Source organism: Armigeres subalbatus, chromosome 1 (assembly GCF_024139115.2).
Source record: "Armigeres subalbatus isolate Guangzhou_Male chromosome 1, GZ_Asu_2, whole genome shotgun sequence".
In the NCBI taxonomy this organism is placed as follows: Eukaryota; Metazoa; Arthropoda; class Insecta; order Diptera; family Culicidae; genus Armigeres; species Armigeres subalbatus.
The window spans coordinates 34,340,705-34,354,746 of record NC_085139.1 but is presented as its reverse complement, the minus strand read 5'-3'; the positions used below and the strand labels follow the sequence as shown (position 1 = coordinate 34,354,746).

General features: G+C 43.9%; 1 protein-coding gene across 1 annotated transcript in view; it reads right to left on the bottom strand.

Moving 5' to 3' along the window:
- Positions 1 to 1,777: 1,777 nt before the first annotated feature.
- LOC134206089 (uncharacterized) overlaps positions 1,778 to 14,042 on the bottom strand; it is a 34,960-nt gene continuing 22,695 nt past the window's right edge. Inside the window, exon 2 of the mRNA XM_062681784.1 lies at positions 1,778 to 3,719. Coding sequence (XP_062537768.1) covers positions 1,778 to 3,719 — 1,942 coding nt within the window. The remainder of the gene's footprint in view (positions 3,720 to 14,042) is intronic.

Here is a 14,042-nt window from a genome sequence, read left to right as displayed (position 1 = left end):
TAGCCGTTGAATCAATATGTTGGTCTTATAGACCCCCAAGATCTGAACTCAAGAATGGTTTGGAGTACCGTGAATATTCTGGGAAAATTGTGTTTTGTATATACTGGTGTAATGATGTTCCATGGGGCTTCACCAACTAACACACAAGCTTGGAAATCTATGAATCACTCTGTTGGTCCTGTAGACTCTGAAAATGTTGTGATTTGATTATACTAGTGTAATGATGTCTCATGGGGTTGCTCCAACTATCACACAAGCTTAGGACCCTATGAATCACTCTGTTGGTGTTGTAGACCTCCAATATCTGAACTCAAGGATGGTTTGGAGTACCGTAGCTATTCTGGAAATGTTGAATTTCTTATATACTGATGTAATGATGTCCCATGGGGCTTCTCCAACTAACACACAAGCTCGGGAACCTGTTGAATGCTCTGTTGGTCTTGTACACCTCCAAGATCTGAACTCATGAATGGTTTGGAGTACCTTAGATATTCTGAGAATGTTGATTTGTTATATACTGATGTAATAATGTCCCATGGGACTTTACCAACTAACATACAAGCTCGGAAACCCATGAATCACTCTGTTGGTCTTGAAGATTTCCAATATCTGAACTCAAGAATTATTTGGAGTACCGCAGGGAATGTTGTGATTTGTGTATACTGGTGTAATGATGTCCCATAGGGTTGCTCCAACTAACACACAAGCTCAGGACCGTATGAATCCCTCTATTGGTGTTGTAGACCTTCAATATCTGAACTCAAGAATGGTTTGGAGTACCATAGCTATTCTGAGAATGTTGACTCTGTTTTTAAATACTGATGTAATGATGTCCCATGGGATTTCTACAGCTAACACACAAGCTCAGTAACCTATCAAGCACTCTGTTGGTCTTGAAGACCTTCAAGATCTGAACTCAAGAATTGTTTGGAGTACCGTAAATATTCCGGGAACGATGTTTTTTGTATATACTGGTGTAATGATGTCCCATGAGGTTTCTCCAACTAACACACAAGCTCGGGAACCTATAAATTGCTCTGTTGATTTTGTAGATCTCCAAGATCTGAACTCAAGAATAGTTTGGAGGCCCGTTGATGTTCTGGTAACACTGCGGTTTGATAAAAATAGTTCAATTATGTCTCAAGTACCATTTCCAACTAAATATTAGGATTGAGGCCACGTAAAACGCTTTGTTGTTTATATAGATCATCAAGATCTGAACTCAAGGAAGGTTTGGAAGCCCTAAAAGATCTCAAAAAAAATATTTCCCCCCATATTTCAACTTTGTAACACGCGAACAACAATAACACGCGCAGTTTGAAGTTTGTATGAAAATTAGAATAGAAATTGACTGCTCATAAATATATAACAGTCGCATGTAGATAAGAAATCAAGCAAAGCTATTAACCATCTAACGCGCAAGACTGCCTTTATCCGGGGTATTTTGATTATTTATTGTGATTTTTAATTGTTTAGATTTTAAAAAGTTTTTGATATCGATCAATAATACATAATAACTCTCATGCATGTTTGCATGCATGTATGTTTGCATGTTCCTCCTGAATTTCATGGAGACCCGTAGCTGAAAAACGTTTGTTATGCGTGCGTGCTCTCAGGTTCGTCACCATACCGTCTCCAGCTGCTACGCGTTATTAGCCTTAGCTTAGCTTTAGCTTAGCTTTAGCTTAGCTTTAGCTTAGCTTTAGCTTAGCTTTAAGCAACTTTAACAGCTTTAGCTTAGCTTTAGCTTAGCTTTAAGCTTAGCTTTAGCTTAGCTTTAACAGGCTTTAAACAGGCTTAGGCAGGCTGAGCTGAGGCAGGCAGGCACAGGCAGGCTGAGCGAGGCTGAGGCAGGCGCTGAGGCAGGCTGAGGGCTGAGGCAGGCTGAGCTGAGCAGGCACCCTGAGCCAGGCTGAGCCAGGCTGAGGCAGGCTGAGCCGGAGCTGAGGTGAGGCTGGGCGGGCTGAGCCGGAGCTGAGCCCAGGCTGAGGCAGGCTGAGGCGGGCGAGCTGAGCGGAGCTGAGGCAGGCGGTGAGCTGAGCGCAGGCTGAGGCCGGAGCTGGGGCCAGGCAGGCGGAGCTGGGGCACAGGCGGGCTGAGCCCAGGCACGGCAGGCCCGGGCTGACCCAGGCTGAGGCTGGGAGGCTGGGCAGGCTGGTTGGGCTGAGCGGGCTGGGCGGGCTGGAGACAGGCTGGAGGCGGGCTTTGGAGCCCAGCTGAGGCCCAGGCTGGGGCGGGACGGGCTGGGAGCCGGGGCTGGGCGGGCTGGTGGCTGGGCACGGGGCCTGAGCAGGCAGGCCCAGGCTGGGGCGGAGCTGGGCTGAGGCAGACGGGCTGAGGCCAGGGCTGGGGCCAGGCTGAGCTGGGGGCTGAGCCAGGGGCTGGGGCGGAGACGGGGGCTGGGGCAGGCTTTGAGGCTGAGGCGGGCTGAGGCGAGCAGGCTGGGCTGGGCTGGAGCAAGGCACTGTTGAAGGCAGGCTGAAGGCAGGCACTTTGAGGCTGAGGCTTTGAGCTGAGGGCAGCTGAGCAGGCTTTGAGCAGGCTGAGCGGGCTGACCCAGTGCTGACCCAAACGAGCTGGAGGCTGAGGCGGGCTGAGGCAGGGCTGGTGAGCTTGAGCAGCTGAGGCTGGCTGAGCAGGCAGGCGGAGGCTGAGACGAGGCTGAGCAGGCCTGACAGGCTGACCAGGCTGGCAGCCCAGGCAGACTGAGCCAGGCGCAGGCAGGCTGACAGGCAGGCAGGCTGGCTGAGGCAGGGGCAGTTGTTTGAGCCCAGGCTTTGAGCAGGGCGGAGCCTGGGCTGAGCGGAGGCTGGGCGTGGGCTGAGGCGGGCTGGGGGCCCAGGGCTGGGGCTGAGGCCAGGCTGAGCCCAGGCTGGAGCGCAGGCTGGGGGCTGGGAGCAGGGGCTGGGAGGCCGGGCTGGGCGGAGGCACAGTGGGGCTGAGCCAGGAGCTGGGGCCAGGCTGGGGCCAGGGCTGGTGAGGCTGACGAGCCCAGGCTGAGACGGGCAGGCCCGGGCAGGGCCTGGTGAGCTGACAGGGCTGGGCTGAGCTGGGCTGAGCAGGCTTTGAAGCAGGCTGGTGTTTGAGCCCAGGCTTTGGGCTGGGCACAGCGGGCTGAGAAGCTGGGCACCGGGCTGGGGCCCAGGCTGAGCAGGCTGGCTGAGGCACGGCTGAGCAGCTGGCTGCGGGCTGGCGAGCTGAGGCAGCTGACGAGCTGAGCAGGCTGAGCCAGAGCTTTGACGAGCTGAGGCACACAGGCAGGCTGAGCAGGCTGAGCGAGCTGAGGCTGGTGAGCTGAGCAGGCTTTGGGGCGAGGCAGGCTGAGCTGAGGCAGGCTTTGAGCGGGCAGGCAGGCGGGCTGAGCCCAGGGCAGGGACTGAGCCTTGGGCTGCAGGCAGGCTGAGCAGGCTGAGCCAGGCTGACGGGCTGAGCGGGGCTGAGCCAGGCTGAGAGCGGGCTGGCCGGGCAGGCACTGAGCCCGGGCAGGCTGAGCCAGGCTGGGAGCGGAGGCTGAGCCAGGCTGGGTGGGCTGGTGGGCTGAGCTGAGGCAGGCTGGAGCCCAGGGCTGGGCTGGGCGGCAGCTGAGCGGGCTGAGCCAGGCTGGGGCTGGGGGCGGGCTGGGCTGAGCCGGGCTGGAGCGGGCTGGCAGGCCCAGGGCTGGTGTTTTGACAGGAGCTGGACTGATGGGGCTGGGACTGGGACTGGGGCTGGGGCTGGGGCTTTAAGCAACTTTAACTAGTAACTTTGACAGCTTTAGCTTAGCTTTTAGCAGCTTTAAACTTTACAACCCAGCTTTAAGCTTAAGCTTTAGCTTAGCACAACTAACTGGACTTAACTTTAGCTTAGCTTAAACAGCTTTAACTAGCTTTAGCTTTAAACATGGCTTGCTTAGCTTTAGCTTAACTAGCTTAACACAAGCTTTAAAAACGCTTTAAACAACACAACTGGCTTAAGCACAGCTTAACTTTAGCTTAGCTTTAGCGAACACACAAAGCTTTTAGCTTTTCAAACAACTTCAACAGCTTTGTAGCTTTAAACAACTGACTTTAAGCAGCTTAACTTTAGCCAGCTTCTAGCAACTTTAACTAAGCAAGCTTTAAGCCAAGCTTTAAGCTTAGCTTTAAGCTTAACTTTAGCTTAGCTTTAGCAACTTTTAGCTTAACAACTTAGTACTTTAAGCAACAACAGCTTCTAGCTTAGCTTTAGCTTAACACAGCTTAACAGCTTAAACAGATACCGTTCTCCTGTTTAACGCCAATGTGTTCATCACGCTGTACGCTCAAACCTCCGAGCTACTCCGATCAGCCTCCTTTAACGTCCATGTCTCATGTGCCGTATAAAACCACCGGAAGAATCAAGAGGTATGTATAGCAGCGCGAGTTTGTTTTCGTATGCAGACTACAGAGGACTTAAGCTGGTTACGAAGAGTCCGTAATAAGCCCTATTTGCAGCTGCAATACGCCTTTTCACCTCGCGGGTAACATCATTATCGCACGTCACTAATGTTCCAAGATACTGGAATTCTTCTACCACTTCAAATTTTTCACAATCCAGCACCATTTCACTACGACCCCCACTAATAAATCCCCGTTGATTGCCAGCGACCATGTACTTCGTTTTTGCTGGCATTGATCGTGAGATCCAATCCTCGCTGTCTCCTCTTAAAGGCACAACAGCCTCTTCCACGGCACGGCGATCAATTCCACGATAATATCGATATCGTCCGCAAATCCCAGAAGCATATGCGATTTTGTGATAAATGGTACCGCTTCTTTGCACACAAAGCTCTCTAATCGCTCCCCTCGAGCGCTATATTGAACAGTAGATTCGAGTGCATCACCTGCTTCAATCCATCTAAGGTAACAAATGACGTCGATATTTCATCCCGCAACCCTTACACTTGATTTCAATCCGTCAACGTTATACGGAATCAGCCTTATCAGTTTCGCCGGAAGAAACTATGTACCGAAAGCGCGAATTTACATAATTCATTCCGTTTCACTGAATCGTACGCCGCCTTGAAATCAATAAACAGATGATGTTAATCTGCAAGTTGTACTCCCAGGAATTTATCAAGGATTTGTCTCAGGGTAAACATTTTGATCCGTCGTTGATCGGCCCTCACGAAAACCTGCTTGTGAAGTATTCACCGACGAAAAGGACTCTTCAAGCGGTCTCAATCTGTTGAACAGAATGCAGGACATAATTTTGTACGCCGAATAAGGAGGAGGGTTATTCCTCGGTAATTTGCGCACTCCAGTCTGTGCCCTTTCTTTAAAGAGAGAGGGGGCAAATGAAGATAAATCAACCAGCTAGCACAGGCATTTTCTCGTCTTCCCATATTTTCGACATAATATGGTGCAGAACTTCATAAAGCTGCTCCACTGCCATGTTTTGAGAAGTTCATTGCCAGGAGCTGGGTCCTTCCCCACCCAGCCTCATTGTTTTTCAGCTCTTTAACAGCTTTTTTAACCTCATCTGAGTGTGGGGTGACTCCACGAAACTTATCCATCGTTGCTAATATTTATTCTGTTCACCGATGCACGTCACTTCCTCCACCATTCAACAAAGTCTCGGAAGTGTTCCTTCCACACCTGGCAACGCCACTTCAGTTTTATCTGGTCAGCAAATTCCCTTGTTTGGTCGTTCTTCAAACATGACCCATTGAAAATGGTCAGAGGATTTCTGTGGGTTACGCCATTGACAACTACTTAAAAATTCCTCTAATAGATTTCTCCGAAGTTCCTACTCCAGAATTGTTTCCTGCGATCCTCACAAAATTCTCGGAAGTTCCTTCGGAATTCCTTAACATTCCTCGAAGTTCTCCAGGATTAATTCGGCTGAAACGGAAGTTCCGCCAGGGTCATCCTGATTCCTCCAGGAATTCCTCCGGAAGTTCACATCAGGTCCTTCTGGCAACGTTTTTCGAGGCTTTACTGGAGCATGAATTCCAGGGGAGCTTCGGAGACCATCCCGTAGAACTTCGGAGAATTCAGGGAAAACAATATTCAAGCTCCGGAGAATTCAAATAGGGCAGGAGTCAAATTCCAGAAACTCGGAGAGTTCTTAGGGAAACTTGCGTGGTCATATATGCTCCCAGGATGAACACTTATGAAGGAATGACAAAGGGGAACTATCCGGAGAATTCCCGGAGAACTTCCCACCGTAAAATTCCAGGGAATTGCTACCCGGGAACCGAAGAAATTAGGGAACTTCCGAAAGAAATTCAGGGAACTTCCCAACAAAAGAATTCGGGGGAACTTGAGAATTAGCACTCCAGGGAGCTCAGGTTTTCTCAATGAAACCATACACAGTGGCTCATGCCTTTTGTCAATACTTCAATGATTCGACGATCTTGATGAATCTGCTCCAGAGCTCCCCGCGCAAGTCAAAACACCGTGACCATGGTGTCATGCTCAGGTTTGTCTCTGCTGAAAACCAGCACCCAGGTGGTCTGCCATGCCCTTTGCCGGATATCGTTAACCACAGGGAGCAAACTTGCTCCCGGAAAACTGCCCCCGTGCAAATGAACACAATTGATCGTAGCCTAGCGAATAACAGGAATTATCTCCAAAGTGAGGCAATTACAGCACCAGTTGCTCCGTACTCTTTTGTCAGATCAATGGTAGAGCAAACTTGCTCCGGAAAGACACCATGTACACAATCACTTAATAAAACTAGTAGCCTAGGATGGTTGTCTAGGTTCAACTGGAAATGGCACCAAGTGTCGCTCTAGATATCGTGCGAATCAGTTTAGATCAAGCATATAACCTTGCAGTATTTTTTGTCAGTAACTAATTTTAGACCCAACCTTTAGCACTTAAGGTGGAGCTGCAGCGGTCACTCGCCCAGCAGTTCAAGACACTCAAATTGGTAGGACGACTCTTTTAATCGATAATCAAGACAACGCCTGCTAATTGATCTACACGCGTAGGATCTGAGATGTATCGAGGAATGTAATACTATACGCGATAATTCGGGACTAAGATTATGAAGCACCCATTCATCCACGAGTTCTTGTACAAGCTCATAAAGCATTTACAAAAGAAAAGCCAGCCAGCTGAGATATCAAGCTTCCACTCGCAAGTGCTTCTTTTTCCACCTTCATGCAGGGAAAGCTTGGCAGAAGGAAGGTCGATATGATATTTTATCATCCCACAAATATTGAACCATTTGCATTCTTTCAAATCGACTTTAGACACTTGATCTCATTTGCCTGCCATATCTCGAAACGCGGAACTTATCAATTCTCAAATACTTAGCCTCACCCTTTATCATGAACATGTACGTACCAAGTTCTGTGAAGTGCCACCCAGATATGTAATGTAGCCTTTCAGACATTAAGCCTTCCTCCACCACAGTAGAAGTGAATAAAACGCCGCAGTAGCCAGGACAAATTGCCGTCGCAATTGGCGCTTTGATGATATAGCATCTGAAGAAGCTCACAGAAGGGGGCATGTATCAAATGTATATTCGCATGGATGGCGTCCATACGAAAGGTTCATTAAACTCTTCAATCAGTAAGCTGGTTTGGCACGTCAGTACGTCGGTTAGTATATAGGCAGAATTTGCATTATTGTGGAAATAAATCGATCAATTTTGTGAATTGATCTGCTGTATTATACTTAATTATACACAGTGTAAGAAGGTTCAACCTCATAAAGGTTTTTTTCACTCCAAATTACAAAACCTACAATTTGGCAGAATAATGTTTCAAATAAATCACTCACGTCTAGATAAAGAAACATCTTTATTGTTCTTCTTAATTTGGTGTGTCAGCTTTCAAAGCTGCATATGTCATGGCACGCGATGATTTACATCTCAGTTCAGATCAACAAGTGTGACATCAATTCGATACGCGGATTTTACGCATACAGTGCCTTAGATCACTTGCGCGTGTGTTTAGTAAATCGTATTTCCTCCTCTACCATGTCTCCAGACATGTATTTTGGCTTCAGGCTGTTCGTAAATAATCGCCGCGTTCAATTGGGGGTATTTTACCTTCTGTTGTTGGGCTCAATTTATTCGAAAAATAAAAATGCAAAGAGTGAGAGAAAAAACCTAGGAGTATAGTTCCATATGCATCTTTCGAAAATAGAAAAGGTATCTACAGTGGCTAAGAAAAAAGTTTGATTTGAAGATTTACACGGAAATGATAAGATATAAATGCACGCAGGGAATGTACCAAAACAAAGCGCAAATTAGAACGATGTACTTATCGCCTGAATTAACGTTATAAGAAATTTAGATTAATTAGAAATCATGTTAGTTTTTATGATATTGCTAGAGCTGGATTTTAAGACGTCATAAAGTTGTGGTCGTCAATTAACGATTGCCTGCAAAAATTGTGACAACTAGATACCGTTCACGAACAATTGGACAAGTACTTACGTGCCTTTTCATTAATTACAACACCAAGTACGATAACGAGGATGTCAGATGATTAATACAAGTAAGAGCATGTCTTCAAATTTTGTTCATATCTCCATTCAATCGGGTCAGCAACACGTTTGCTAGAGGCCCGGAGAGCCACACAATTATTTTGCTTTGAGGCCAAGTATCTTTTCTAACACCATTCAACTCATTTAAGCGTTAATGCGGTTAATAAGATGTTAATCATAATTTGCTATTGGAAATGACATTCCAAGTTGTGTCCATCATCATTGAAATACTTTTTAAAGCAATAACAGTTGGGGGTTTCGAAGATAATCCTGTTCTGTTTACAAATATTATGTGCAACCTTGTTGACAAGGTGGAGAATTAATAGTTATAAAATAGCAACATGTTTGAGAAAGACTGAGTGCAGGAAAACTTATTGCTTTTACTGGCATGGAATCTACTGTAGTCCTATCAGTAGTAACACAGGTTATTGTCAGGGGAGTTTGTATAGAACCCATAGCTTTTTGTCTCGAAGATTTGGCCACAAGTATTCAGTCTTGATATGCAAAGTGGTTTTGACCAAATTTGGGCATAGTCCCCAGCATTCATAAAAACCCCCCTCAGCTAATAATCAAATAAAATATATACGTCATTCTAGTTTAATTGCTGGGTAATGAGAAATTGAAACGACTTGTGCCAGCTTTTCAATAATTGTCCATTGGGTTAGCAATTGAAATTGAATTTGCAATCAAAATAGGACACAATTACCGTCGTATCATAATTTATTTAGCTCCATGCCCCAAAACGATTATTTCGTACAGTTTACTTGTTTTGTAACAATTGGGAAATCACGCAATTATCTATGTAATCGAAATGTTGATAATCTCTGAACAGTAACATCGTTTTGGGTCTTGACTGACGTTAATCTCAGCAGCAGTAAGTTAATATGCCTTTATCCTCCAGGTCAATTGTTAACATCGTATAGAATTAAAAAGCACGATTAACTAAGTAGAAATCTACAATAAGCAGGCCCTCGGATGTAAAACTTGATTTGCTCTATTGCAATTTATAGGCAAATAACGACAGGAAGCATGCCTATTTCATATGGCCTTCGCTTTCAAAAGTGGCGAGAAAATGTTTCCCCTCTGGGTGGCAGACGCAAAACTAATGCTCACTCTGGTTCTTCCACAGTTGCATCTTTACGTTGACGGGTTTCGTTAAGCTCCTATAACAGAAAGTTTACATTCCTGCATTCAGTATGTATCATGAGGCTGCATTCCATTCATCAATTTCTTTATAAAAGGTCATCACGAATTTTCCATCGTCAATTCCAGAATTAAAAATGTTAATTTAATATCAACAATCTGGGACAACCCAGGTTCGTTACGTTTACCTCTGCCTTGTTCTTGCTTATTTGCTATCGCGCGTCTTATGCAGCCATTACCTAAATATGACTAGCGGATAGAGAAAGTCAGTCAACCAACATTCAGTAATCAAACCTTTTTGAATGTCCTCCCAATGAGTTCTTTAACAGACAAATATTAGCCCAGGTGGCAGAGACCTGAACAATCTATTGAATGTAATCGAGGATTTAAAATATTCATCGTACTGAAATCACAAAACAATAAAAAGGCCTCAAATGATATCACCAATTTTGTTTGTTTTTCGGATGTTGAACATTCTATGAATAGTCTACAGCTACAGAATACCGCTCTATTTTATTTATGGCGGTTCTATTTGGTAAACTTTTAATAAAAGTACAAATACAGTTCAAAGAAAGGATTTGTTGTTCGGATCTCCTAAAGCTAAGACACCACGACTAATTGAACGCTTCGATGGTTAGAAACATTTTGATAAAGCTCGATCGTAAAAAAAATTATTCAAAAACATCCCTACTTCGCCAAGAACAATCACTGTCGGTCTTAGTTGAAAATGCGACATGTACAAATGGATACAACTGATCAATACAGTCATGCTGCACTTTTCCGGTTGCATCAACTTATCATTTTGCGTAATTTTGCTTTTAATATATTCGGTCCAGCGGACTTTATAATTGTCGATAATATTCTTCACACCTGAAACGCCTAGCCTACATTTCTCTTGGGATCAAGCCGGTGGAGTGTTGGTTCCGTTTTCAGCTTTATCACAGGAGAATAAAACTGATCAGGTAAATATTTCATTTTAGCTGTTCTTTCTAACTTCTTATCGTTCACTAGTGTATATGTGATCCGCCGTCCAACTATGTGAGCTAATCCCCAATAATACGATCCTAATCGTTTTAATAATATTGGGAAAAGTGATGAAGGTTTGGGGAATCGAAGGTCGCTAGCAAAAAGAAAATTGAATCTGTACGTGTAGATCGCTAAAATTTCATTGAAAGAAGTTGACCTATTGGAGAACAATTCGAGCGACGGCGTGGACGAAAAGAGTAAACCTAGGCTAATTAGAAGAGCAAGTACTCAACCATAGTGCCCGGAACAGGGATGATCAATGGGGGACATCGAAGAACTAGCGGTCCTACGTTTGACCCGTCCATGGCAGTTCAATGAGTTGAAAACGAAATCTTGTTGCTAAATTGGGAATGATATTTTATCTTGGGCTCCTTGATCAACGGAGAAGATGCAAGTGATAGGTATTTCATTCATCAGGTCATTTTAAACAGGAAACAATTGGTTACTAATCATGAGTCCTCAAATAGATCAGTGAAGCATTAGGATATGATAAGATCGGTAATGGATTAAGTTAGTTTAAGATTAAATCTCACGCTAGCATGTGTATACTTGGTGTATGCCCAGCTATTGAGGTTAACAATCTTACGTTAGTGTGATTAATTGTCACTTTAGAATTCGCTTTCATCAAAGCAACTCACGAACCCATTCGCCTCGGATTGATGGAGACACCATATAAAAATTTTCTACGGATGAGTTTGGCGTTCTGCTCAGTTTGTACTATGACAAGTACTGTGAGATCGAAAATAAACATTCCTCATTCGTCAATCACGAATTCATTCGTCACGTGTATCTACTTGGTGTTGCAGTAATTTGTCGACCTACCTCTTAGCCTGCAAATAAGTCAAACCATCTCCTGATATGAATCCACCTATGATAGACCTTTAGTGCATGGTTTCGTGCTAACCATTGCAAGAAAAGAATATTTGATTGATCATATTTGATAAAATCACATTAATGATTCTCTAATAATCAGATTGTTATGAGGAAGAGTGAAGTTTCCTTTCCATTCTTTTTTTGCAGTAGGCATGACTTCGACAACCAAATATCCCAGGCAGTGAAACGGCTTTTACTGAAGGAATTCTTTGTCGGCACAATTGATCTTTTCTGCCTGTAACAACATACAATGTCGACTTCTCAATGGTATCAGACTTACCAACGTGCTGGCTCGCATTTCCCTGGTCGAATGCACACTTGTTGTATGGTTAAATCGGATTTGAAAAGTTTTGGACATTGTCTACGAAAAATTGATCCCATACCCGGCAGCATACGGAATTTATACACGTATACGAATAAACTTGTTTCGAGCTGAATAGGTATAATTTAACAAATGTGAAACAGTCTCGATGACTCGTTCTTTGTCAATCAGTACTACCTTCATTCGGAGTAAATCCTACAGCGACAGCAAGCGTGCCTCGGAATCCGCATTGAACGGTGACGTAAGTTGATTGCTGCTGGGGGTTTAGTTAATAAATTAACAGTCTGTTAGTTGCTGGCTTATGAAACGCCAGATGTGAATGAATATGTGCGAGATGTCTTATCGTGTACACCAGGCTTCAGCTGTAATAATTTCGAAAACTACAACAGAGACGCCCAGGCAATGTGTTTACTCAAACGATCAGTTCATGAATCAATTGCATATTATATCGAAATAAGTAGAAATGATACTCATGTTAACAATCCTATTACGGATACGGTGCATGTCACTCATTGAATTCATTCAATTTATTACCTCTCCAGCTGATTGTTCGCAATGGTATAAACGAATTATTTTAAAGCTACGAATATAAAAATAGTTCTAATTCTATTGAAGAGCTGCAAACTCAGAGTTTCTCCAAAGGCACTAAAATTTCATTCTTATATAAAATGAACGAGGGTAACAACCAACAATGAAATCATCATTTCGTAGGTTTTACAGAAATTAGTTGATACCAAAGTGCCATTAGAAATCAAATAAATTCGTTTCACTAGATTACTGAACTTTGATCGGAATCACGCTGTATTCAGCCGAATCAAACATGTAGTGGGAAATCAGCATCTTTCAGAAGATTGTTATGGGAACCATGATCAGATCTTCCACAAGGTTATTTTGAAGAAGAACTCTTCCTATTACATAATAGTTTAATGCTTATTGGAAACTTTGACTGACTGTACCTTATCGGTGCTAGCTACCGTGTAATTTGATCAGAACTGGTGCAAAAATTGCACTAACGATTTATTAGAATAGTGGTTGACGTTACCATCTATTCTAGAAGTGCATTTCACCACAGCTGAAAGGCCTTCAATAGCATCAATTTGACGCGACAAGTCATTGTTCACATATTGTAATGCCAAGTTGGGGAAGGGTAGAATGATTAGTTGTGTGGTCATTAAATGCTGCAGAGTAAACACCGAGACATATCAATGACTCCTACAATTCTCACGGTTCATCACGGAAGTCATGTTAGTTGTGGGGTAATATCAGTAACATAGGCATCTAACTGGAAAGTGACTGACTGAACGTTTACTGCATCTTCTATGACTAGGTAGCATTTCAGCAGTGTCCAGGATTGCTTTAATCCTGTCGAGAATAGGGAAAATCGAATCAAATTAAATGAGCGCATTTCGTCATTTATATTTCGGATGGGGGCCCTTTATGCATTAGTGTTCTGCTCATGGGATCACAGTAAATTCCAAGTAAACAATCACAAATGTTAAACAGAGTTTGTGATGTGGATCTCTTTTCAACATTTGGAAATCAGTAATAAATCACGGCTGGTTCAGCAAATTGATCTGATTAATGCGGAGTAAAGTGAGCTTATTATGTTATTCTTCTATTTGACATATAATATAGAATGTTCAATGAACAACGTTTTTGTTAATTTACGTTTTATTTTACAAGATGTCGTTTCTTTTAAGTACTTTGTATCGCGCGATGTGTTGTCGCTAATCAGAATTAGCCAGTAATACCATGTCACGTTGAATCTGTGTATTCAAATCCTGATGGAGCTTGAATGGCCTTTGAGCAGCAACACGGTCCTTTCAGTGGCAATATAAAAGTCATGAAGTGACACCAGATACGTAATTGTAAGAGACAGATATAGATACCCAACAGATATATCATACATGTTAGGCGGGTCGAAGAGGCTGACCTATATCCGCCTCATAACCTTACGACACCATATACTTGCATGGAAGTATTACTGACGGTTGGGATGTTAGGGCCTTGGTCTATAAGACCCGATGCAGATTTTTGCAGAGTTCAACAGAGCCCACTGTCAAAACCGACCACATCCTAGACAGGCCCCTAACTCGCAAAGTAGCACATGGGAGGCGATGGCTCGATCTTGCCCTTTTCGTTGTTATTTCATTCAGACTAAAGGCCGAGAAGTGGTATCAAACTGTGCTGCAAGACAAATAAAGAACACTCCATTCAGCTCGGTTCCATGGCTACAC